General features: G+C 40.5%; 1 protein-coding gene across 1 annotated transcript in view; it reads left to right on the top strand.

Moving 5' to 3' along the window:
- Positions 1 to 10,171: 10,171 nt before the first annotated feature.
- Positions 10,172 to 25,885, top strand: part of kcnk5a (potassium channel, subfamily K, member 5a) — a 57,413-nt gene continuing 41,699 nt past the window's right edge. Inside the window, exon 1 of the mRNA XM_021585671.2 lies at positions 10,172 to 10,689. Coding sequence (XP_021441346.1) covers positions 10,504 to 10,689 — 186 coding nt within the window. The 5' untranslated portion in view covers positions 10,172 to 10,503. The remainder of the gene's footprint in view (positions 10,690 to 25,885) is intronic.

Raw genomic sequence — 25,885 nt, 5'->3', positions numbered from 1 at the left:
CCTCTTCTCTTCAAAAGGCCACCACGGTGGCCCTCGATAACTATCTGTTCAACAGTCACTCCCAAGCAGTTAGGCCTTTCTACTAGCATTGACATCCTGCTGCAAAGAGACTCCCACTCAGGTTTTATTATGTTAAAGGGGAAATCCAATGTTGGTACAGCCAATTTTGGACTTCTAAATCAATAATATATTGCCATTAATTCTTCAAGAAAATAAATTATAAATGCCTCATGAGCTAGTTCAACTGTCGTACACCATCAGAGTCCAAAATATAAGCTTGTAAACTAACACTGTATAGCTTCAAAACATGGTTAAAACTATAATTTTGATCTAATGGATGGTCAGTTTTCATAGCTCTGTCGATTACTTTGAGTCATTACAATTATCCACCCTCATCCCTTAGCTTTGTATTAACTGTGCAAACTGTTTTTCGAATCCTGGATTGACCGATTAAGTTCATAACAAGATTGTAGTTATGGTCTATCGGTTGTTGGCAAGCAAAGCAAACCGTTTACAAAAAATGTTGCACTAAAACTGATAAATTAAATATAGTATCTCTCTCTGTGAATGCTGACACATTCGTTTGATATGGCCCGCATTTTATAAGGCACTTATTTTCTCACAGCTAATACTATTATACGACCCATTTCTGGTTACCCATACGAGTCAGATTAACAAACATGATTAGCCTATTTTCTAAGGCAACTTCGCACACATTAGATTTTTTATTTAGCTCCAATTGATTTATTTCAGAGTAAAGTTGGCAATTAATAACACTTAAAAGACATTCAAGTAAAAACTTGTAACTGTCACGCCCTGACCGTAGAGAGCTTTTTATGTCTCTATTTTTGGGTTGGTCAGGGTGTGATTTGGGTGGGCATTCTATGTTATTTTTCTATTTGTTGGTATTTCTTTGTTTTGGCCGGGTATGGTTCTCAATCAGGGACAGCTGTCGATCGTTGTCTCTGATTGAGAACCATACTTAGGTAGCCTTTTCCCACCTGTGTCTTGTGGGAAGTTGATTTCTGTTTAGTGTTTTTCACCTTTCAGGACTGTTTCGGTTATTCCCTTTGTTATTTTTGTATTTAGTGTTAATAAACTAACATGAACACATACCACGCTGTGCTTTGGTCCTCACCTTCTTCAACCAACAGCCGTTACAGCAACGATTCTTTATGAAAAGGAGAACAGGGAGACAAAATATCGGTTAAATCAATAAATAAAATGAATCTCTTCAATTATTTATTTTATTTAACCTTTATTTAACCAGGAAGGGCTCATTGAGATTTAAAATCTATTTTTCAAGAGCGTCCTGGCCAAGATAGGCAGTACCAAGTCATTACGAAAAATAACAGACAAATTACATGAAAAACAACAAGTAATCTAGTTAAAAACCATAGAATTCACAAGAGTAAAACAAAATCAAAAACCGCAAATTAAAAACATTAACAGGTCAGGGAATCAGTCTCAAGATCATTCGTCAATGATTTAAAAATACCAATCGGGACAAGTTTAAAAGTATTTTGTAAGGCGTTCCAAGACGATGGCGCAGAGTACATAAAAGCTCTTTTACCAAATTCAGTTCGGACATTTGGAACAGTTAGCAGGATAAAGTCCAGCGAACGAAGAGAGTACCCACCACATTTCTGAACAATAAAAATGCCCAAATAAAAAGGTAGTAAACCCAAAATAGCTCTGTAAAGTATACCAGTGCCTGAGCCTACGAGTGACCAGAGAAGGCTAGCTAACCCTGGTATACAAAGTGCAGTGGTGCGTAAGTGTTTTGCAGTTTTAAAATATATCTCAAAGTGCCATGGTAAAGAGTGTCAATTGATCTCAAACACTGAGCAGAAGCATTCATATATAAAATATCCCCATAGTCTAGTAAAGGCATACATGTAGCTGATACTAGCCTCCTTCTGGCTTCAAAAGTGAAACAGGCCTTATTCCTCAAATAAAATCCCAATTTCAGCTTACATTTTTTTGTAAGTTGTTGAATATGCAATTTTAAAGAGAGGCCGTTATCAATTAAAGTTCCAAGATATTTATATGAGGTTACAACCTCAATCTCCTTGCCTTGACAGGTAGTAACAGGTGAAATGTTCAGAGGTCTATTTCTTGCTTTAGAAAACACCATTAGTTTAGTTTTGTCAGTATTGAGGATACGCTTCAATTGACACAAGGTATGTTGAACAGTATAAAAAACAGTTTGCAGGTTCTGGAAAGCTTTTGTAAGAGACGAGGCACACTGCCATTATATTCATATTGGACTTGCATAAGTAATTCATGATTCATTGTGCAGATCAGTGGAAAACAAATCCCAATGTAACGCATTTGTTATATTTTGACTTAAAGCAAATTATGAAAACTGCAAAGGGTGTGAAGACTTTCACTAGGTCATCTGCAAACTGTAGACAAATGTAATGTCTAATGAATTGTATTGAGATACATTTGAGACAGATGATCTAGCCATCTCGTTGGGAAAACCATAACAGTATAACTTAAATCAATGCATAATTTCTTGTTCACACAAGACACACTCTGGATATGAATGCATCTTCATAAACACAGAAAATTGTTTAAAAATGGAAGTAAATCTTGTGTATAATTAATAGAAAACATTTTGACATTCAGTTGGCGGTGGTCAAACATTCTACTGACGGACTTTGGGAGAACTTTTTCTTAGTACAAATCTCCAAACTGGTCACACTTGTAACGCAGCCAGTCTTTCATTCAAAACCTCTCTCCACAACCATTGAGTCAAAATAAGTTTGTGAAATGTAATGAGCATATTGTTTTAATCCCCAAAACAATATATTTTAATGTAATCATTTTAATTACCAGTTAATCCGATAGCCCTTAGAAGTGGTGAAGTAATATGCTACAGTGCAGTTCACATTAGGTTTGACATTACCCAACACAATTGACAGAATATATAATTTCCATAATATCTATCCAATGTGTAATCAAAAGGTGTGATCAATGAAGACATCCTTTACAGTCAGCACTCCTACTTCCCACAGCTATGACCTAATCCATGAACAGAAGGATGGTGGCATGCTCATGGGGATGGCGATACACCTTCCACCTCCATGCTATATAGGGTCACAAATTGGTGATGGGCCCGAAACCATGTCTGAACCATAGCTGTGCACATGTTTCCCTCAAGTTGTCCAGGAACTTGGGGGGTTGCACGTTGGCCGATGAGGTTCCACCCACGGTGCCGAGTTTTGGCCAGGTTGAAGCCAGCTTCATCAACAAAGATATACTTGTGATGGTTCACAGCACCATAACCATCCAAACATATATTTTGTTTAGTTCTTTTCACAGTATAGTTCCAATATGATATTGTGAAGAAGCATGTGCATCAAACAGTAACAGTATATAGTGCTGTACCTGAACACTCTGCCCGCAGTTGTTTTTCCCGGTTGTTTCTCAAAAGGCATCAGGTAAATGCTGCCTCTTCAAAAGGTAGTTTGATGAATGCCACATTGGCAAAGGTGTCATCGTTTTCCTCAATGGCCCACTATTTTGTAATTCCTAGCCGCCATAATTTCCACCACTACCCATTCCTGCTGGTCGGTCAGCACACGGCCACCACGGGGTCGTCTGTCAATTCTGAGGGTAGAACAGTATACTGTAACTTGTTTTTATCAGGATAAGGTAAGACCCCGATGCAGACCGTGTCGAAGTAGCAATGTTTACAGCAACAGAGGCAAAGGTACAGGACGGCAGGCTCAGGGAGAGTGGTCAGGAGGGCGGATTCAGGGTCCCTCAGGAGGCGTCTCACCGTGTAGGCCAGAGGGCTATCGACGACACAGGGAGGAGGTGTTGGCCTGGAAATGGAAGACAATGGACTGAGGCATGGGCTTTATACAGGACATATGAAAGGTGGGGTGTATACAAAGGGTACGGGGGACTCGGAGGCAAGGTGGAATCCCTGGGCGTGCGAGTGAAATCGAATTCTCTCCCTCTGTCGTTCCCGTAGTCACCCATCGAGTCGGATGGTCAAAGCAATGAGGGAATCGAGATCTGTTTCTAACTCCCGCGCAGCAAGCTCGTCCTTGACCTCCTCCGAGACGCCGTGCAGGAACATATCGAACAGTGCTTCCTGGTTCAAAGCACTCTCTACTGCCAACATGCGGAAATCCACCGCATAGTCAGCCACACTGCAGGAGCCCTGCCGAAGCTGGATTAGCCTCCGGGAAACTTTGCTCCCGGAGAACGGATATGGCCAGGGTTACTCAGGGTTACTGCGGGGCTACCACCGTGGTAGGCTGCCTCCCAGACAACCCACAGAACTGCTCCTGCGAACCGTCCAATGCCCGGTCATAGCATTCAGCCAACGTTTGGACCCTCTACATAAGGCCACGAAGCAGTTCCTCGTGCCGCCTGATGGTGGCTCCTTGGGATGAGATGGCATCGCGCAGCTGGCCCTGCTCAGGGGCAGGCAGAGTGGTCAGGCGTCTGGGTTCAGGGTCAGGTCAGGCAGAGGTCGGAAAGCCAGATAGGGGCAAAGGTACAGGACAGCAGGCAGGCTCAGGGGCAGGCAGAGTGGTCAGGCGTCTGGGTTCAGGGTCAGGTCAGGCAGAGGTCGGAAAGCCAGATAGGGGCAAAGGTACAGGACAGCAGGCAGGCTCAGGGGCAGGCAGAGTAGTCAGGCATCTGGGTTCAGGGTCAGGACAAGCAAAGGTCAAAAATCAGGAGGGCGAGAGAGTCTGGAGGGAGGGGAGGGGGGGGGGGGGGGTAGAGCTGACAGGACAAATGCTGATTAGCTTGACAAGACGAACTGGTAACAGATAAACAGAAAACACAGGTATAAGTACACGGGTGATAATGGGGAAGATGGGCGACACCTGGAGGGGGTGAAGACAAGGACAAAGATAGGTGAAACAGGGCGTGACAGTTGTGAACTTACATGCATTACAATGTCATTTATTCTAAATGTAATGTAAAGCATAGTGCATTTCCTGCAGACTTACAGGTTTTCTTGGTGAAATGTTCTCACCATCAAATTGACAGCTGTTTTTTTTTCAGATTGTGGTGAACTAATCTGGCAGCTTCTGCCATGGTAAGGCCTCTATTTATTCTATTCAACGACGATAGCCCAGACTATTAGACACAACAGTTCCCTGCCGTCTGCCTCCCTCTGATGTCCACCTCTTTGACAGGGCCCATGTCCACCTTTTTGACGGGGGCCATGCCCGATACCTCCCTGATGGGCCCCTTGTCCACGAGCTCTTTGATTGCTTGCTCTCCCTTGCTGTCTATCCTGCTCCATGTTGAAAGAAAATTGCAAGTGTTCACACACACTTTTATATGGTGACCAGTTGTGGTTACCACCATGTGAAATCAATTAGCAATATGGAGTAGTCATTATGTACGGTTATCATGTATCATCCATGTCATTTAGATGTTTATACATTACAAACACACCTTTTATTTCTGTAGTTCTCAAAATCCATATGTAGTAGACAAACCAGTTAAAATCTATAGGTTTACCAAACGGTTAAGTGATTAACCATTAAGCGCAGTTGGATTAAATTATGGTCAAATGTGTTTTAACAAATGAGAAGAGAATCATATGAAAAGTATTGTGAGCACTGCAATGTGAAAGGTATTTCTAGATGAAACACTGATTAGGTTTGGTGAAAAAGGTACTGTGTGATTTTGTGTGTTGTCTTTAGTCAATTGAAAATGTGCTTAAAGTTAGGAAAAAACAGCCTTTTTGATGATCTGTTTTGAGTTTTGTACTACGAGTTGTGAAATTTTATCGCAAATATAAAAATAACAATATGTATATATATATATACATATGCTCAAAAAAATAAAGGGAACACTAAAATAACACATCCAAGATCTGAATGAATGAAATATTCTTATTAAATACTTTTTTCTTTACATAGTTGAATGTGCTGACAACAAAATCACACAAAAATTATCAATGGAAATCAAATTTATCAACCCATGGAGGTCTGGATTTGGAGTCACACTCAAAATTAAAGTGGAAAACCACACTACAGGCCGATCCAACTTTGATGTAATGTCCTTAAAACAAGTCAAAATGAGGCTCAGTAGTGTGTGTGGCCTCCACGTGCCTGTATGACCTCCCTACAACGCCTGGGCATGCTCCTGATGAGGTGGCGGATGGTCTCCTGGGGATCTCCTCCCAGACCTGGACTAAAGCATCCGCCAACTCCTGGACAGTCTGTGGTGCATCGTGGCGTTGGTGGATGGAGCGAGACATGATGTCCCCAGATGTGCTCAATTGGATTCAGGTCTGGGGAACGGGCGGGCCATTCCATAGTATCAATGCCTTCCTCTTGCAGGAACTGCTGACACACTCCAGCCACTTGAGGTCTAGCATTGTCTTGCAGTAGGAGGAACCCAGGGCCAACCGCAGCAGCATATGGTCTCACAAGGGGTCTGAGGATCTCATCTCGGTACCTAATGGCAGTCAGGCTACCTCGGGCTGTGCGGCCCCCCAAAGAAATGCCACCCCACACCATGACTGACGCACCGCCAAACCGGTCATGCTGGAGGATGTTGCAGGCAGCAGAACGTTCTCCACGGCGTCTCCAGACTCTGTCACGTCTGTCACATGTGCTCAGTGTGAACCTGCTTTCATCTGTGAAGAGCACAGGGCGCCAGTGGCGATTTGCCAATCTTGGTGTTCTCTGGCAAATGCCAAACGTCCTGCACGGTGTTGGGCTGCACTACCTGAGCCACTTGTGTGGGTTGTAGACTCCGTCTCATGCTACCACTAGAGTGATAGCGCCGCCAGCATTCAAAAGTGACCAAAACATCAGCCAGGAAGCGGTCACCACCTGCAGAACCACTCCTTTGTTGGGGGTGTCTTGCTAATTGCCTATAATTTCCAACTGTTGTCTATTCCATTTGCACAATAGCATGTGAAATTTATTGTCAATCAGTGTTGCTTCCTAAGTGGACAGTTTGATTTCACAGAAGTGTGATTGACGTGGAGTTACATTGTGTTGTTTAAGTGTTCCCTTTATTTTTTTGAGCAGTGCATATTCCATTAAGCAGACACTTCTATCCAAAGCAATTTACAGTAATGTCTGCATACATTTTCATAGGAAGCATCCTAGCAGGAATTGAACGTTTGACTCTGATGTTGTAAGCACCATGCTCTACCAACCGAGCCACAAAGATGATGTTTAAACAGTTTAACTTGATGACCAGATAACCTGATCATGTTCACCTGTGACACATGAGCATCAGTGAAGGGGAATTAATTGAAAAAGCCTCCATGAATTTAAAGGGTCAATCTGCTGTTGCTACATCCATTTACAGATGTTTAAATTAATGATATAGTACACATTGATTTTCCTAGAATATAACTTATAACTTATATACTTATATCACAAACCTAGTTCAACTGTCGTACCCCACCAGAACCCAAAATATAAGCCTGTTTCACTCCTTTGTTGTAAACAAGGTAAATAAATAAAACATTTAAAAAAAACTGTATCGCAGGAGGTTAGTGGAACCTTAATTGGGGAGGAAAGGCACGGAGTAATGGCTGGAGTGAGTGGTATTAGTGGAAGGGCAAAACACACATACACATGCGTACATGCACACGCACACACACACACACACGAAGAGAGAGAGAGAGAGAGAGAGAGCGTGTATGTGGTCACTGCATGACAGGGGAGGTAGAGACAGAGATGCACTTTCTCCTTTACTGTGATAAATATTCCTCACAAAGAGATTCATTATTCACAGAAATGACTACATATATTCCACATTTTTACAAATTGAACCCAGAGGAAAAACTAAGAATACTCATGGGCGAAGGAGCAATGGCTCCTCTTGCAGCCAAATATGTATTTTCCTGCCATAGCCTGAGGGACACTGAATAATAACATCTGCATAGTAAACAGTAACTTACTTATTATTACTATTATTGTTATTACTATAATTATTAATGTTTACTGTAGACTGTTACCATTTTATTGTATTTATTTTTGTATTATTATTTACTACCATTTTATATTATTATTTGCTATCATTTACAATTTTGTTACAATGTATATTGTATACATTGTTGCTTTGGCAATATTGACACAATGTTTTTCATGCCAATAAAGCAGCTTGAATTTGAATTTGAATTTGAATTTGAGAGAGAGAACAGAGGGCCAAGCTGGGAGGTTCAACATGAAAGGAAGGCTGTGTAATACACAAGGGCTTAAGATAAAGACGTCCATCTCACAACGCTTCCTTCCCCCACACCTTTCTTGGCCTGAAAGGCAGATACAATAACAAGGTTACAAACAAGGGCCTGCATCCCTCAGGTTCGTGGTCACAACAACATCCACTTTGTCCTGAGAAGGGAAGCCACATCCTAACAGTGCCCTGCGTTTGTTTACCTCTTTATCTGACATATGCTCTTAGTCAGGACAGCAAGTGAAGAGGGGGCTGTGTCCCAAACGGTACCCTATTCCCTATACAGTGCACTACTTTTGAGTCCAATGGGACAAGCACCTAACTGTGGGTGGGTGGTCACATGGAGCTTGTGTTGTCATGTGTTGTCTAGGACAGTGTTTCTTAGTGGGTTGGAGACCGACCAATGGGTTGCAGCTAAATAGTAGGAGGGCAGCTAAAAACTGTGTGGTGGTCTAGTCTGGGTTACTGTAAAGCACAACTTGTGTGTGGGGTGGTTGGAAGAATTGCTTTGTTGGTGGGTCACACACTTTGTGACAATTGTTGTAAAAAGAGCTTTACAAAATTAATTTGATTGTGTTGCGGTTAGGAAAATATATTTGTTTACTTGGTGGGTCACACAACTATTTTAAAGGCTTCAGATGGAATATCAAAAGTGCTTTATCAGACAGTCGTAGTCAGACTCAATAAATGAGTCGAGTATACAGTAGATGTTTTATTATGACTCCACTACTGAATTCACAGCTCTGGCATTCGACTCCAAACGAAACATCCTTTAGAGAGGTTCATATTCATTTGCTTCTGTTTCCATTGTGGTTTACCGTAGATGTGAGAGGATAGTCACATGTTGCTTGTGTTGCGTTCGGGAGATTATTATGGCCATTGTTCTGACTGCTACGTGATAAGTAGGATTCATATTTTGGCTCAATTGACCCCATCAGACCCTCTTTGTATTACTGGTATTCAGAACTGGTAAAAGGCATGGATGGACATTTTATAAGCCAGAATTTTCCTGGTGTAATTAAGAGTATTAATTTGGCAATAATGACAACATGCAATGTCACAGACCTACTCAGTCTGGTCTCATAGACTAAACGTAACATAGTAAATGTAAATCTGGAACACTCAAATTAGTATGATATGTTACATTTGGTATGGGTACATAAAGTAGTTGGTGAAAAGAACATATGTACTTCATAGAAACTGTTATCCTTTATATATTCTAACAACTCACATTTGTTAGATTTATTCAAAATGAAGGGCCCTAACCTAGGAACTAAAATATTTGTCTCCCTCACGACTGCATGCAGTTGTAGGCCGTCATTGTAAGTACGAATTTGTTCTTAACTGACTTGTCTAGTTAAATAAAAAATAAAAAAAATACTTTACTAAAGTAGTATTTTACTAAGTGACTTTCACTTTTACATGAGTCACATTCTACTAAAGTATCTTTACTTTTACTCAAGTATGACAATTGGGTACTTTTTCCACCGCTGCCAGACATAGTAAAATATTTTTGTATACCTCTGCAATGATAACAACAATGACAGCTTCCTTGTAATTAATGCCATTATTGTTGCACAATGTTCTTGGATTTGTCATGTGTGAAATGTTATGTGTTTAATATCTGAATGCCACAACTTCCTTCTGGGAAAAATAAAGTTATGTGGCCTCGAAATGATAAAATAATAATGTATTGTATTTATCCCTGGCAAACGCCTTGGTTGGCCCACGTCATCGAACGCACTGAATAAATGAGTTGAAGGAAAAACATTAAAACATTTCACCACAATAATGAACTGGCAAGCCGAAGCGAAAGTCAGCTGCAAATGAAAACTGGAACACGAAATATAAAGTAATGCAGTCAATGTATGCAGGAGGAGCGGGCATTACCAGCAGAACCCCCACCCCCAGACTAGTGACTAGAAGAGCCTATTCTAATGGGCGGATCTTTTTGTGCGTTTCTCCACTCCCCCACAAGTTTCAGTAGTAGCCTAGGCATCTCCGTAGCGGGTAATCATTTGCAACAGAGCAGCGCACGTGGAGAGCAAACTGCTGCACCGAATAAACACGCATCTGTGTTGACATTTCAGCACAGCGTTCATATTCGCACAGTTCGGATACATTTATGTACACTTTCTGATTATTTGCACCAGAGCAAATGTTACCAGAGGTATTTTCGACAAGTTTTTCAAAAGACTCGTAAGGGATAAAAGTCAAGCCGCCCCAAAAGACTGTTGAGCATGTGCTTGGTACAACACTTACACTTTTAAATTGGGACCCCTCTCCCGCGAATTTAAAAGTTGAGCCATTGTAAGTATGGTGGATAAAGGTCCTCTATTGACTTCTGCGATCATTTTTTATCTGTCCATCGGGGCAGCAATATTCCAAGTTCTCGAGGAACCGAATTGGAAACTTGCTGCAAAACAGTACAATGCACAAAGGGATAAAATACTAGAAGACTACCCCTGTCTCACCAAAGATGACTTGGACAAGATTTTGGAGGTATGATGATAATAATTTCAGAATATTTTGTTGGTCGAAATGTCATTTACGCTGATTGCGAGATTGCACTAATAGTGGTAATTAGCTGTGTTATATGGTGTTGTTTTGAGTAGCCTAAAAGTCACAGTTCTGGGTGCGTCATTCACTTACTGTATGACAACAATCCCTCATTTGCTGTTGGATATTTTAATGTAGTATATTCATTTGTACCTGTATAAGAACAAGTAACCTTTGAAGATTGATTCATGCATTTAACTAAATACTAGACATCTACGCTTGAATGGCATTTGTCTTCAAACGTCCTGAGGAGTGATCAAAATGTTTATGGTTTTACGTAACGGAATCTAGTTCATAAAGCCATAATCCTGCCAATGTCATTGTATATTTATTATCAGAAGAGTGCACACCTGGCCTGTGTACCAGTTGGGAATTAGATATTAGGTGCATAGTGCCTAAATGCATTTAGTCAACCTGCAAGTTCACTGGATAAACACCTGTCATTATGCTCACTTCATCAATTAATTACAGCCTGTCTTTGCAAAATTGTTCTTCATCTTGAAGTTGCAATTTACCACAGATCTAGAATCAGCTCATCCCAACCTTATCCTCAACTCAGTACCCCTTCAGCGAACAGCTCGTATCTGACCCTAAATCAGGTGTGATTCCTGACTCCACTTATGAACCAAGCTGATATGTAAAGAGCCTGATGGGACCATTGTCGACCAGCCAAATGCAGATATATTTTAATAAGATTACACACCACTGTAGAACCTATCCCACTCAAATTGATCGCATATGTATGCTGCTTTGTGGCTGCTTGTATTTGTCTTTGTGCACTGTGTACTGGTACTCAAACCTGCACTTTAGAGACCTGCTGCCCCATGTACACAGTCGTTAAATACTGGTCACTTTAATCATGTTTACATGCTGTTTTACCCACTTCATCTATATATATATATATATACTGTATTCAAGTCAAGGCTCATCCTGTAGAACTACTGCTGTACACATCTTTTCTATTCATACACCATCCAAAATGTCTATACAAACCATCATTACATATTGATATTCTGGACTCTGATATGACTCGTTCCAATATTTCTGTATTTCTTAATCCTTTTATTTAAATTTGTTGGATTTGTGTTGTTAGGTATAACTACACTTTTGGAGCTAGGAACATAAGCATTTAGCTACAACCACGATAACATTTGCAAAATATATGTACGCGACCAATCAAATTTGATTTGAGTGTACATTTCACTATGGGTTGTTTTCTCCACATAGACTTGTCTGTCTAATTTGGCTTAATTTGTTTTATGTAAAATAGTGTCCAGGCTTTTGCTATAAAACAGGCTATAACCTGTTTTGTGACCTGGTTAAGTTGCATTTATGTTGTTTAGATTATGGTGCCTCTGTGTTATAGAATATCCTTTTCTGGAGCAGTGATATAATGTGCCAATATGTCTGGGTGTGTACTGTAGGCCAATCTATAACCTTTGTGTCTTTATACGTTTTCGTACACAGTGTTGTTCCAAGGGCAAAGATTTGACTCCCTGTACAAATGATAATGCTCCCAGCAGCAAAGTAGGTGTAGTGTCATTGAACTCCATGCATGGCCTCTGTCAGAAGTGTGCTGTGCTCAAATGACCAAAGTCAACACCCCATAATTACGTGGGGTGATTTGACAACCCCTCTATGACATATTTTGTTGTTATCCTCAAGTCCCTGTCAGTTGCCTCGCGTTTTGATGACTTGGCTCAGTTTGTCAGGGATGTGGATGTAGACATTATATTTATAGATGAAGACAGTTTGAGAGAGAGAATATAACAACTCCCTTCCTTGAAACTTTCAAGTCTATTGTAAAATCCAAAGCATTATCTTCATGGTTTTCTTTGAGATGGAAGACGTTGCCGAAACAATGTTTTCTGTCGGTTTTGCTTTCTGTTTGAATGCCATCAGGAAGAGAATGACATCGAAGCAACAGTATTAAAAAACATTTTGACACTGAAAAATGTATTTTAAAAAACGAGATCAGGTGAGGGATTATTATAAAATGACAGCTGTGGTTGGGTTTGAAGGCATGGATAGTATTCTCTATCTCCTGAATGCCTCTGGCCAAAAACAGAGCGCATGTCTTAACATGTCCCCCTCTCTGCTCCACATATGCTGAGGAATTAGGCTGATTTAAAACACCTACACCCATATCTTTAACCCACACCCTTCTGTCTCTCCCCTTCTGGCTGTGGAGTAAAATGGTATATGCATGCATGCTCCATACCTCCTCCCCCACCCATGGTACTTTTTAAAAATCAAATCGTAGTTTATTGGTCGTGTACACAGATGTGCAGATATTATCACAGGTGCAGCGAAATGCTTGTGTTTCTAGCTCCAACAATGCAGTAATAACTAGCAATAATAAAAATAAAAATAAATCACTACACACACAATCCCCCCAAAATGTAATTGTATTTATCTATACATACATACAGTACCAGTCAATAGTTTGGACACACCTACTCATTCAAGGGTTTTTCTTTATTTTTGCTATTTTTTTACATTGTAGAATAATAGTGAAGACAGTTATTGAATCATGTAGTAACCAAAAAACTGTTAAACAAATCAACATATATTTTATATTTGAGATTCTTCAAGGTAGCCACCCTTTGCCTTGATGACAGCTTTGCACACCCATGTCATTCTCTCTATATTGTATTTACTTTGCCACCATGGCCTTTTTTTGCCTTTACCTCCCTTATCTCACCTCATTTGCTCATATCGTATATAGACTTGTTTATACTGTATTATTGACTGTATGTTTGTTTTACTCCATGTGTAACTGTGTCGTTGTATGTGTCAAACTGCTTTGCTTTATCTTGGCCAGGTCGCAATTGTAAATGAGAACTTGTTCTCAACTAGCCTACCTGGTTAAATAAAGGTAAAATAAAAATTAATAAAATCATACAAAGTTGTTATCTCCACGGTATCGCATCTGGAAAAGTATACTAAAGATCTCATTTATTTTCGATATGAAGTCCATCGAGACTTGCCAGACAGTGACTTTCAATTGAGTGACTTGTCAGTAGCTTACCGAATTGCATTGGTAAGAAAGCTGTTAATTTGGCTCCCAAATTTGGCTTTTTGATGATTTAATTGCAGATAAATTCTTAACATTTGATGAAGATGGTGAATCCTCCTCAGGATTCTTTTAAAGGGCAAGTGTAGTCAAAATTCAGTTTTTCCTGTGTTTTATAGAACATCTGATAAGACTAACACTGCCCTATTTGGCTGGGTAATCCATGGAAAACACTGAATCAAATCAAATTGTATTTGTCACATACACATGGTTAGCAGATGTTAATGCGAGGGTCGTGAAATGCTTGTGCTTCTAGTTCCAACAATGCAGTAATAACCAACAAGTAATCTAGCTAACAATTCCACAACTACTACCTTATACACACAAGTGTAAAGGGATAAAGAATATGTACATAAAGATATATGAATGAGGGATGGTACAGAACGGCATAGGCAAGATGCAGTAGATGGTATTGAGTACAGTATATACATATGAGATGAGTAATGTAGGGTATGTAAACATTATATTAAGTGGCATTGTTTAAAGTGGCTAGTGATATATTTTTTCCATCAATTTCCATTATTGATGTGAGCTGGAGTTGAGTCAGTATGTTGGCAGCAGCCACTCAATGTTAGTGGTGGCTGTTTAACAGTCTGATGGCCTTGAGATATAAGCTGTTTTTCAGTCTCTCGGTCCCTGCTTTGATGCACCTGTACTGACCTCTCCTTCTGGATGATAGCGGAGTGAACAGGCAGTGGCTCGGGTGGTTGTTGTCCTTGATGATCCTAATGGCCTTCTTGTGACATCGGGTGGTGTAGGTGTCCCCGTGATGCGTTGTGCAGACCTCACTACCCTCTGGAGAGCCTTATGGTTGTGTGCGGATAAGTTGCCGTACTAGGCGGTGATACAGCCCGACAGGATGCTCTCGATTGTGCATCTGTAAAAGTTTGGTGACGAGCCAAATTTCTTCAGCCTCCTGAGGTCAAAGAGGCGCTGCTGCGCCTTCTTCACAACGCTGTCTGTGTGGGTGGACCAATTCAGTTGATGATCTTCTTGGCCTTCTTGTGACACCGGATGCTTGTAAATGTGTGCTGCCGGTGATGCATTGGGCTTTCCGCACCACCCTCTGGAGAGCCCTGCGATTGTGGACTGTGCAATTGCTTTACTAGGTGGTGATACAGCCCGACAGGATGGTCTCAATGGTGTATCTGTAGAAGTTTGTGAGGCTCTTAAGGGCCAGGCCGAATTTCTTCTGCATTCTCAGGTTGAAGAGGCGCTGTTGCGCCACCTTCACCACGTTGTCTGTGTGAAGGAACCATTTCCGGTTGTCAGTAATGTGCATGCTGAGGAACTTGAAGCTTTTGACCCTCTCTACTGTGGCTCCGTCGGTGTGGATGTGCACTCCCTGCTGTCTCCTGTAGTCCACGATCAGCTCCTTCGTTTTGACGTTGAGGGAGAGGTTATTTTCATGGCACCACTCCTCCAGGTCTTTCGCCTCCTCCCTGTACGCTGTCTCGTTGTTGAGTTTGAGACATGCATGGCCACGCTGTCATGGGTAAACGGGAAGTACAGGAGGGTGGTAAGCACGCACCCATGTGGGTTTCCCTCATGTTGCGGATCTGCGTGGTGGTGTTGCCTACCTTCACCACTTGGGATCGGCCCATCAGGAAGTCCAGGATCCAGTTGCACAGCTTTGTGATGAGCTTGGAGGGCACTATGGTGTTGAAGGCTGAGCTGTGGTCGATGAACAGCATTCTTACATATGAATGTCTCTTGTCCAGATGGGATGTGCAGTGCATTGGCTATTGCGTCGTCTGTGGATCTGTTTGGGCGATATGTAAAATTGTAGTTAGTCTTGGGTGTCAGGTAAGGTGGAGGTGATATGGTCCTTAACTTGCCTCTCTAAGCACTTCATCATGACAGAAGTGACTGTTAAGGGACGATAAGTCATTTTAGTTTACTTACCTCACTTTCTTGGTTACAGGAACAATTCTGTTCAGTGCTGATGAATAGGGTGAGAAGAAGGAAGAGTAAGGGACTGTTGTATTCTGTCTTTGGGATAGTTGGTGCTGTGAGCTCGGTAACTGGATGAAGGGGCCAGTGGACATGAGGCTCAACTTTAACTGGATCTAGTCTAGAAAACAAAGAATGCATTATACCAGCCATGGGATTTCAAAAGCCTCCAAAAATAATTATTGGGGGTCAGGATGGTTGATTTAATTACATTTCCCAGACTCAATTCCCAGATTTTTTTGCCTTCCATAATTCAGAGGAGGCTTATGGGCTCTAATTTATGAAGCTCCGTCATTTTTGCCATTTTGACGTGTACATTTTTACATGTTGAGACTAGAATCCCTTCTTTCTTTTATATATTCAAAAACAGAGGATAATATAGAGCAGGAGGAAAGAATGCAGGATAGGCAGTCACATGGATCTAAACCATGAACTTCTAGACTCATTTGTACTTTTTTGGGGGCATTACCACTCAGGCACACACACAATTCATTCACAATTCATGACCTGTTAAATTATTTGTAGATGTTTAAAAGCAGTGTTAATCTGTAAGTTGGGACACTAGCAAAAAGTTCATTAACAGGGAGGTGAGCGTTGTGCCTGTGAAGTGCTTGCTGTTTTATAAGGTTTTGTGATTGCCTTTTTATGGCCCATCAAGTGCTTGTCCTCAAGAAACAGTCATAAAAAGAGTGGAGCTGTTTATTATCCTCTGTACAAATAAGAATTTAATATACTGGTGGTGTCTTGGATGGCGGGACTTGGTTAGTGGTTAGCAACCTGTTTTATGTCCTCTTCAGGATGTTGCCTGGGAGCAATAGATAAACAGTAGGGTGTTTCCCTTTCAATGATGATTCGCATCCAGATGCTTGGGCTCCAATACGATACAGGAACAATGCATTTTCGGTTGACACGATTCCTTGCGATGCAATTTGATCAGAGGAACGGAACAATTCAGTTTGATATGTGGTTCGATATATTAACATTTGCATGAAGACAGTGATTTTCCATTCTAAATCTGCTGCTGATGGAGCTCAGGAGCCCTAAGTGTTTTGAACTAGTAATGTATCGTTACCTTAAAAATAAATTGAGACATAGCCAATGAATATTAGACGGCTTTGGATTTTACCCATCTCAAAAGTGAGTGGTTTTGACCGTTTGGAACTTCTGTGCTGTGAGGCTTGCAAAACTACCAGAATAATTCATGACGGTGACCCTGAGCAAAATAAATGATTGTCACGATACCAGGATTTTTACTTCGATACCAGGTTTAGTATCACGATACCATCACGATACTCGATTCCAAAACAATACCACAGCAAAAAAGAAGACTCCTCAGCCAGTCACATAATGGCACTTGATCCAGACAGATCTTTTGAGTTCAATATCATTATATTTACATGTTTGATTTTTTTAATGTATGCATTAATGAATCAATGATACAATCATACTTTCAATTAGACTTTGTTTTTCTTACTGATTTATCTACATATAACTTAATAGTAATAGTTTATTTGAATGATACATCTTTATTGATAAGCTGGGTAAAACAAGATGTAGCCTGGGCTTATTTACAATACACAAGAGACTGCATATGCAATAGGAGTGTGTGCATTCATTGAGTTGTTGTGCTTGTTTTTGCTGATTTCATGAGGCTACAGATGAAAAACAATCAGTTTCACTTCCATTTGGGACTTATTTTATTATGCTTATCAACAACATTTACATAAAATAAGCAATCTCTTCTTTTACAAAAGTGTATCTTTAAGACGGATGACGTCATTCTCACACACACAGTCTGTTTGTTATTTTTGGGGTGGATCAGCTTTAATATTGCAGATAGATTATGGGTTCTATCAATGTAATTGTCTGCATAATTTCCAATACCAAATATACATTTCTTTAAAATATACATTTTTCCTTTATTATTTTACCATAATCCTACCACCCCTCCCCTTATTGGAGAAAAATGGACAATGATACTTAGGCTTCTACGTACAGCTTATACTATATACATATTACAGACACGGTATATTTTACATGAGTTATCTTTTTTTAATTTGTTTTTATTTGTTTTTAGTCCCACCCTTCAGCTACACTAAACCCCGAATGAATAGTTTTTGATTAATCAGTTTTGAAATCATCAATATTTTGCGTTATAGTTGACATGGACACAAACAAGGTACTAGGGTAGTGAATTGATGTTCATTTCAGCTGTAAGCTAGCAAGGAACGTTACCCTACAAAGCTTGAAGCTACCAGTATCTTATTGCATTGTCAAGTGTTCTAGCCTGTAATGCGCATTGTTTCGCGAACACTAATTATCAGTTTCAACCTTTCTAAACGCTGTGTTGCATTATTCAAGTGTGTCAACTTCTGTGCTGCATAAGTGGTGATGCATCCCAGACATCCAGTGAGTGCAGTGGTTCCTCAGGACAGGCTGGAGCTAGCAATGAGAAAGTGGAGCAGGCACTGACAGAGAAGGCATGGTGCGCTCGCGCTATAAGGGGACTTCGGCTGTGCTGATAGACAGACTTGATCTTCTCTCAATCAGTAGATGACACGAGACACATTTTACAAAAGTACCGAAAGTAACAAAAATTCTAGTACCGAAACGTTTTTCATGTTCTAGTATCAAAACTCAGTGTACCGTGCAACAATAATATAAATGATGTAAGCCCCAACGGTTGTCTGTCCGGTAGCCTACTTTTATTCCAGTAAACCACAGTTTTCTACAGCACATTTGATAACAATAAACAAGCAAATTACATTGGTTGTCACCTATCTAATGAAGCCAATGATTAAATATTCCCTAAGTCATTTTTACAAGCATTTGAATGCTGAAGGTGCTGCGCAGATGAGCAAATATTTGATCAGGGATAGGCCTACCTCTCGGTGGACAACATGGGAAGCTGGGCACTGTGCGCAGAGTTGTTACAAAAACTATTGACAGGTATTGGGGTTGCTTGGCATGCAACACTACTTGTAGATCAATTACTGTCATACGCACTTACACACAGTTACATATGCAATTAAGGACGCACCAAAAATGAGGTTTCGGAAGGAAGGAGGAAAGCAATAGGAATATAAAACGTTTTCTGACCGACACATACTACAATCGTATTGGTTTGGAGTCCCAAGAACCGACGCACTGGTATCTTAAACATTAGAACTGGATTCCCATCTTTATTGGTGAATCCTTACATCCCTAACAAATAGGCCATACATTTGTTGGACTACCTCTCTGTCTCTTGAAAAGTTGTTGGTGTCAGGAGGATTGAGTTAAGTCAGATTTAATGACAGTGGTAAATTCAGTGGCGCTTAGTGCTACATCTCTTATCACGATAACCTTTGAGTGTTCAGCTGATTCTGCATGTGCCTCAATCGTCCTGGGTTTTAAACATTGAATGCTTTTGGCTATAAATAGCAAAAGTTGTCCTTCCGTGTCAACTTGCTGCAATTTATTCATGCCATTGCAGGTCTAACCCTTCACACACCTCAAGTCTCCCCTGTACAGAGGTGAAGTCCCTCTGTAGAAATAATGGTTTTCAAGCGCAATACACTTTTCAATTTCTGCTTTTGAGGTTAAGACATTCTTGATGATTAACTAACATGCCACTAGTTAAATGACCATGGAGAAATCGGTCCAAGGAACCGAGTCCAACCAGCCATCAAGAAGGACCCTTGTTAGTCATTAACCTGCACTTTTGTGACTTGTCCTCTTTTAAGGGTAATATGTTATGTTGATAAAATGGACAAATTGCACTTCGAACACAGGTTTGGTGTCCAATGAAAATACCGTCAGTGTTGGCACAAGCCACTACTGCAAAGCTTTTTTGGTGAATCCACTGCTTGCTTCTGACAGGAACAATATTGAATTCTACTAATGTGAAATAAGTCCAAAAGTAAGATAAGTCTCAACAGTCTGTCACGTGTGTCATAGTTCCATGTAAAGCAGCCATCAAAAACCATGAAACTAGGTTAATAATTACTGGAATTTTTATTTGTTTATTGTTTTGCCCCTTTCACCAGAATCAATTTGATTACTTGTCTGGAGCTGCAGCAAACCAATAAATGAGCTGTCTATCACTAACAATCTAGACCTTGAACTCAGTAATGGATATCCTGATGTGGAAGGAATGAAATGTAATTGTGCATAGCCGAAGCATGAACTGCACTTTCATGTGGATACCGAAATGAATCTAAATCAGTCAGGGTATTTATCTGTGTTCAACATTAGATTGTAGGATATGGCTGGGTGACATGGGCAAAATATCTTATCACAATATTTTCCACATTTCTGGCAGTATGATGGCATTATGTTTTTGAATAATAAAAGTTCAACATTTGCTTTATGAGTTGTTCATGACCCTAGGGCTGCAACACTAAGTGATTTAAATGGGGATTTCTTCATTTTGATTGTTTTATACTGTTCAGTCAAACTTCAACCAAAAGTGAAGAGACTATTCTGTAGTATTACTACATGTAGCACTGAGACGGGGCATAATTTAATAATTCCTGGTATCTTATGCCACCATTTTCAAACCATTTAAGGTTGAGTTGGTCTTATCAAAATTACATTTTTACAAATGTCATGCCACTGACTTTGAGTAAAGCAAGAGTTTCTATGTATGTGGATGACTCAACACTATACACTTCAGCTACTACAGCGACTGAAATGACTGCAACACGTAACAGAGCTGCAGTTAGTTTCAGTGGGTGGCAAGGAGTAAGTTAGCCCTAAATATTTCTAAAACTAAAAACATTGTATTTGGAACAAAACACTCCCTAAACCCTAAACCTCAACCAAATATTAACTAAAATATGTGTGAATTGAACAAGTTGAGATGACTAAACTGCTTGGAGTAACCCTAGATTGTAAACTGTCATGGTCAAAACATATTGATGCAGTAGTAACTAAGATGGGGAGAAGTCTGTCTAAAATAAAGCGATGCTCTGCCTTCTTAACAACACTATCAACAAGGCAGGTCCGACAGGCCCTAGTTTTGTCACACCTTGACTATTGTTCAGTCATGTGGTCAGGTGCCACAAAAAAGGACTTAGGAAAATTGCAATTTGCTCAGAACAGGGCAGCCCGGCTGGCCCTTGGATGTACACAGAGAGCTAATATTAAAAATATGCATGTCAATCTCTCCTGGCTGAAAGTAGAGGAGAGATTGACTTCTTCACTACTTTTATTTATGAGAGGTGTTGAATGCACCGAGCTGTCTGTCTAAACTACTGGCACACAGCTTGGACACCCATTCATAACCCACAAGACATGCCACAAGAGGTCTCTTCACAGACCCCAAGTCCAGAAAAGACTATGGGAGGCACACAGTACTACTTAGAGCCATGACTACATGGAACTCTATTCCACATCAAGTTCCTGACGCAAGCAGTAAAATTAGATTTAAAAAAACAGATACAAAAAAAAAACACCTTACGGAACAGCGGGGACTGTGAAGCAACACAAACATTGGCACATACACACACACACACACACACACACACACAAACGATAAGATTTGTACACATGGATTTAGTACTGTACAGTCGTGGCCAAAAGTTTTGAGAATGACACAAATATACATTTTCACAAAGTCTGCTGCCTCAGTTTGTATGATGGCAATTTGCATATACTCCAGAATGTTGTGAAGAGTGATCAGATTAATTGCAAAGTCCCTCTTTGCCATGCAAATGAACTGAATCCCCAGAAAACATTTACACTGAATTTCAGCCCTGCCACAAAAGGACCAGCTGACATCATGTCAGTGATTCCCTTGTTAACACAGGTGTGAGTGTTGACAAGGACAAGGCTGGAGATCACTCTGTCATGCTGATTGAGTTTGAATAACAGACTTTAAGCTTCAAAATGAGGGTGGTGCTCGGAATCATTGTTCTTCCTCTGTCAACCATGGTTACTGGCAAGGAAACACGTGCCGTCATCATTGCATTGCACAAAAAGGGCTTCACAGGCAAGGATATTGCTGCCAGTAAGATTGCACTTTAATCAAGCATTTATCAGATCATCAAGAACTTCAAGGAGAGCGGTTAAATTGTTGTGAAGAAGGCTTCAGGGCGCCCAAGAAAGTCCAGGAAGCGCCAGGACTGTCTCCTAAAGTTGATTCAGCTGTGGGATCGGGTCACCACCAGTACAGAGCTTGCTCAGGAATGGTAGCAGGCAGGTGTGAGTGCATCTGCACGCACAGTGAGGTGAAGACTTTTGGATGATGGCCTGGTGTCAAGAAGGGCAGCAAAGAAGCCACTTCTCTACAGGAAAAACATCAGGGACAGACTGATATTCTGCAAAAGGTACAGGGATTGGACTGTTGAGGACTGGGGTGAAGTCATTTTCTCTGATGAATCCCCCTTCCGATTGTTTGGGACATCTGGAAAAAAGCTTGTCCGGAGAAGACAAGGTGAGCGCTACCATCAGTCTTGTCATGCCAACAGTAAAGCATCCCGAGACCATTCATGTGTGTGGTTGCTTCTCAGCCAAGGGAGTGGGCTCACTCACAATTTTGCCTAAGAACACAGCCATGAATAAAGTATGGTAACAACACATCCTCCGAGAGCAACTTCTCCCAACCTTCCAGGAACAGTTTTGTGACGAACAATGCCTTTTCCAGCATGATGGAGCACCTTGCCATTGATATTGGTGTCATTCTCAAAACGTTTGGCCACGACTGTAGATATGTGGTGGAGTAGGGGCTTGAGGGCACACAGTGTGTTGTAAAATCTGTGAATGTTTCTCAAAACGTTTGGCCACAACTGTAGATATGTGGTGGAGTAGGGGCCTGAGGGCACACAGTGTGTTGTAAAATCTGTGAATGTTTGGTCATTTTAAAATGATATAAAGATGGGGATGGGGATCCAATGGGGACCCAAAATAAATACAAACATTAGGAGTATGTGCTTAAGTATTCAGACAAATGTTATTTTTAGGGCTAGCTACCATCTATAGTCACATTTTAAAGTGAAATGAAGGCACACAGGTGGTAGATTAAGTACAATGTGTGGTAATTGCACAAATGTAAGTAATTTATACCTATTTATATTGACATTTTAGTGCCATCACAAGTTCAGGAGTGCTTTATTCAGTAATGGTACACATCTATTCTCATATACGCCTTTCATAGGATAGAACCAATATCCAAGTTCGATTCCTCAGGATATCTGCAAAGGAATATTTTTCACTTGCCAAAGTAATCTTATTTGAGAGTACAGTATAGGCCCAAAATAATATATGCATACTATGAGCTAGATTTTGTGAAATATATCATAAAAGATAGATCATCAATTGTTCATAAACAGCCTCCTTTATATATTTTAAGTATCCATAATTGGAGCTCCCGAGTGGCACAGCGGTCTCAGGCACTGTATCTCTGTGCTAGATGTGTCACTACAGACCCTGGTTCAATTCCAGGCTGTATCACAACAGGCCGTGATTGGGAGTCCCATAGGGCGGCAATTGGCCCAGCATAGTCCGGGTTAGGATTTGGCCAAGGTTGGCCATCATTGTAAATAAAAATGTGTTCTTAACTACTTCTTAAATACATAAAAAATAAATAATGGTATTGTGCTGCTGTAAAATGGAGCTTGACACAAAGAATCAAATCATATCAAATCAAACTTTCATGGGTAAATAGACCCTTTTAATGTTAGTACCAAGTCAAACTCTTTTTGTTGTCTTTGTACTGTACTCCAGCACTTTGGATTTCAAATGATACAGTGAATATGAGGTCAAAGTTCAGACTGTTTAATTTGAGGGTATTTTCATCCATATCAGGTGAACTGTTTTAGAAATTACAGCACTTTTCTTATATAGTCTCCTCCATTTTATGGGACAACAAGTATTGGGACAAATTCACATTTCATTTTTTTGTAAACATTTTTATTTATTTAACCTACCTGCCGCCCCACTTATGTGCAGTTAGACCATTTTCATGGAAAACTGTTTACAAATATAGTCTCAAAGGTTCCCCTATAATCTCTCCTATTAGTGCTGTACTACGTCTTGCTTGAATATCGCAAAAACATGAATTTAGACTATTTTCATGTTAAGCTGTTTAACAAGACACCTGTCTGCTATTATCTATCATTCCAGTGCAATGTTGAAACTTCCCGAAAACAGTTTAAACAACTGTTTAAAAATATAGTTCATAGTTGAAACTCAACTAAATTGTCTCGTATCATCTCTCAATCAGTACTGCACTAGTTTTAGCTTGAACATTTCATTACACATGATTTTAGACCATGTTCATAGAAAACTGTTTACAAATATAGTTCACAGTTGAAACACACTAAATATTCTCATATTGTGTCCTTCATCTCTCCTACCAGTGCCATGCTTGGAATTACTTAAAGCATGAGGTTCATGGAAACAAAATAGTCTCATTGTGACTCCTGTAATCGCTTCTACCAGTGCTGGACAAGTTCTTGCTTTGGGATAGCATAAAACCTGATTTTAGACATTGTTCATGTAAAACTGTTTAAAAAGCCACATAGTATCTCCCATTATCGATCATTCCAGTGTTACATAAATATAACTTTTCCCGTTGAAAAATTCAAGTTAAATGGATTTCCATCGCATTTTCAAATCTACTGATGGTTTTGTCACAAACTGTTGCATTATATAGCAAATATGCCCACTCTGGTCTTGGCACATGCACTCTAGCCAACAGCTCGCAGATACAGTGCGTGTAAAATTACCTACAAGGAGATTATTATGGATAAGAGCAATATTATTTGTCAGATGGCAGACAAGCATTGATCGTCATGTCACCAGAATAAGACCCTCAATATTTATTGGAAAGGCGCATCAAGCTCATCACCTTGCACATTCACCACCCTGTGAAGTTATTCATAAGTATTTCATCTGTAGCCTAATATACCTTAATGAGTCGTAGTGGGAGGACCACACAACATCATCCGTGACTCCAAGTTTACTTCGATATAATGGTTATCAGTGGTGGAAAAAGTACCCAATTGTCATTATTGAGTAAAAGTAAAGATACCTTCTTAGAAAATCACCCACTAAAATGCTACTTGCGTAAAAGTCTGAAAGTCTTTGGTTTTAAAAATACTTAACTATTAAAAATAAATGTAATTGCTAAAATATACTTAAGTAAAAGTATAAATCATTTCAAATTCCTAATATTAAGCAAACCAGACGGCACAATATATATATATATATATATATATATATATATATATATATATATATATATATATATATATATATATATACACACACTGCTCAAAAAAATAAAGGGAAAACTTAAACAACACAATGTAACTCCAAGTCAATCACACTTCTGTGAAATCAAACTGTCCACTTAGGAAGCAACACTGATTGACAATACATTTCACATGCTGTTGTGCAAATGGAATAGACAACAGGTGGAAATTATAGGCATTTAGCAAGACACCCCCCAATAAAGGAGTGGTTCTGCAGGTGGGGACCACAGACCACTTCTTAGTTCCTATGCTTTCCTGGCTGATGTTTTGGTCACTTTTGAATGCTGGCGGTGCTTTCACTCTAGTGGTAGCATGAGACGGAGTCTACAACCCACACAAGTGGCTCAGGTAGTGCAGCTCATCCAGGATGGCACATCAATGCGAGATGTGGCAAGAAGGTTTGCTGTGTCTGTCAGCGTAGTATCTAGAGCATGGTGGCGCTACCAGGAGACAGGCCAGTACATCAGGAGACGTGGAGGAGGCCGTAGGAGGGCAACAACCCAGCAGCAGGACCGCTACCTCTGGCTTTGTGCAAGGAGGAGCATGTTGCTGCCTGCAACATCCTCCAGCATGACCGGTTTGGCGGTGGGTCAGTCATGGTGTGGGGTGGCATTTCTTTGGGGGACCGCACAGCCCTCCATGTGCTCGCCAGAGGTAGCCTGACTGCCATTAGGTACCGAGATGAGATCCTCAGACCCCTTGTGAGGCCATATGCTGGTGTGGTTGGCCCTGGGTTCCTCCTACTTCAAGACAATGCTAGACCTGATGTGGCTGGAGTGTGTCAGTAGTTCCTGCAAGTGGAAGGCATAGATGCTATGGACTGGCACGCCCGTTCCCCAGACCTGAATCCAATTGAGCACATCTGGGACAT

Source organism: Oncorhynchus mykiss, chromosome 26 (genome assembly GCF_013265735.2).
Source record: "Oncorhynchus mykiss isolate Arlee chromosome 26, USDA_OmykA_1.1, whole genome shotgun sequence".
NCBI classification, from domain to species: domain Eukaryota; kingdom Metazoa; phylum Chordata; class Actinopteri; order Salmoniformes; family Salmonidae; genus Oncorhynchus; species Oncorhynchus mykiss.
The sequence above is the reverse complement of the archived record's forward strand: the minus strand, read 5'-3'. Positions and strand labels throughout refer to the sequence as shown.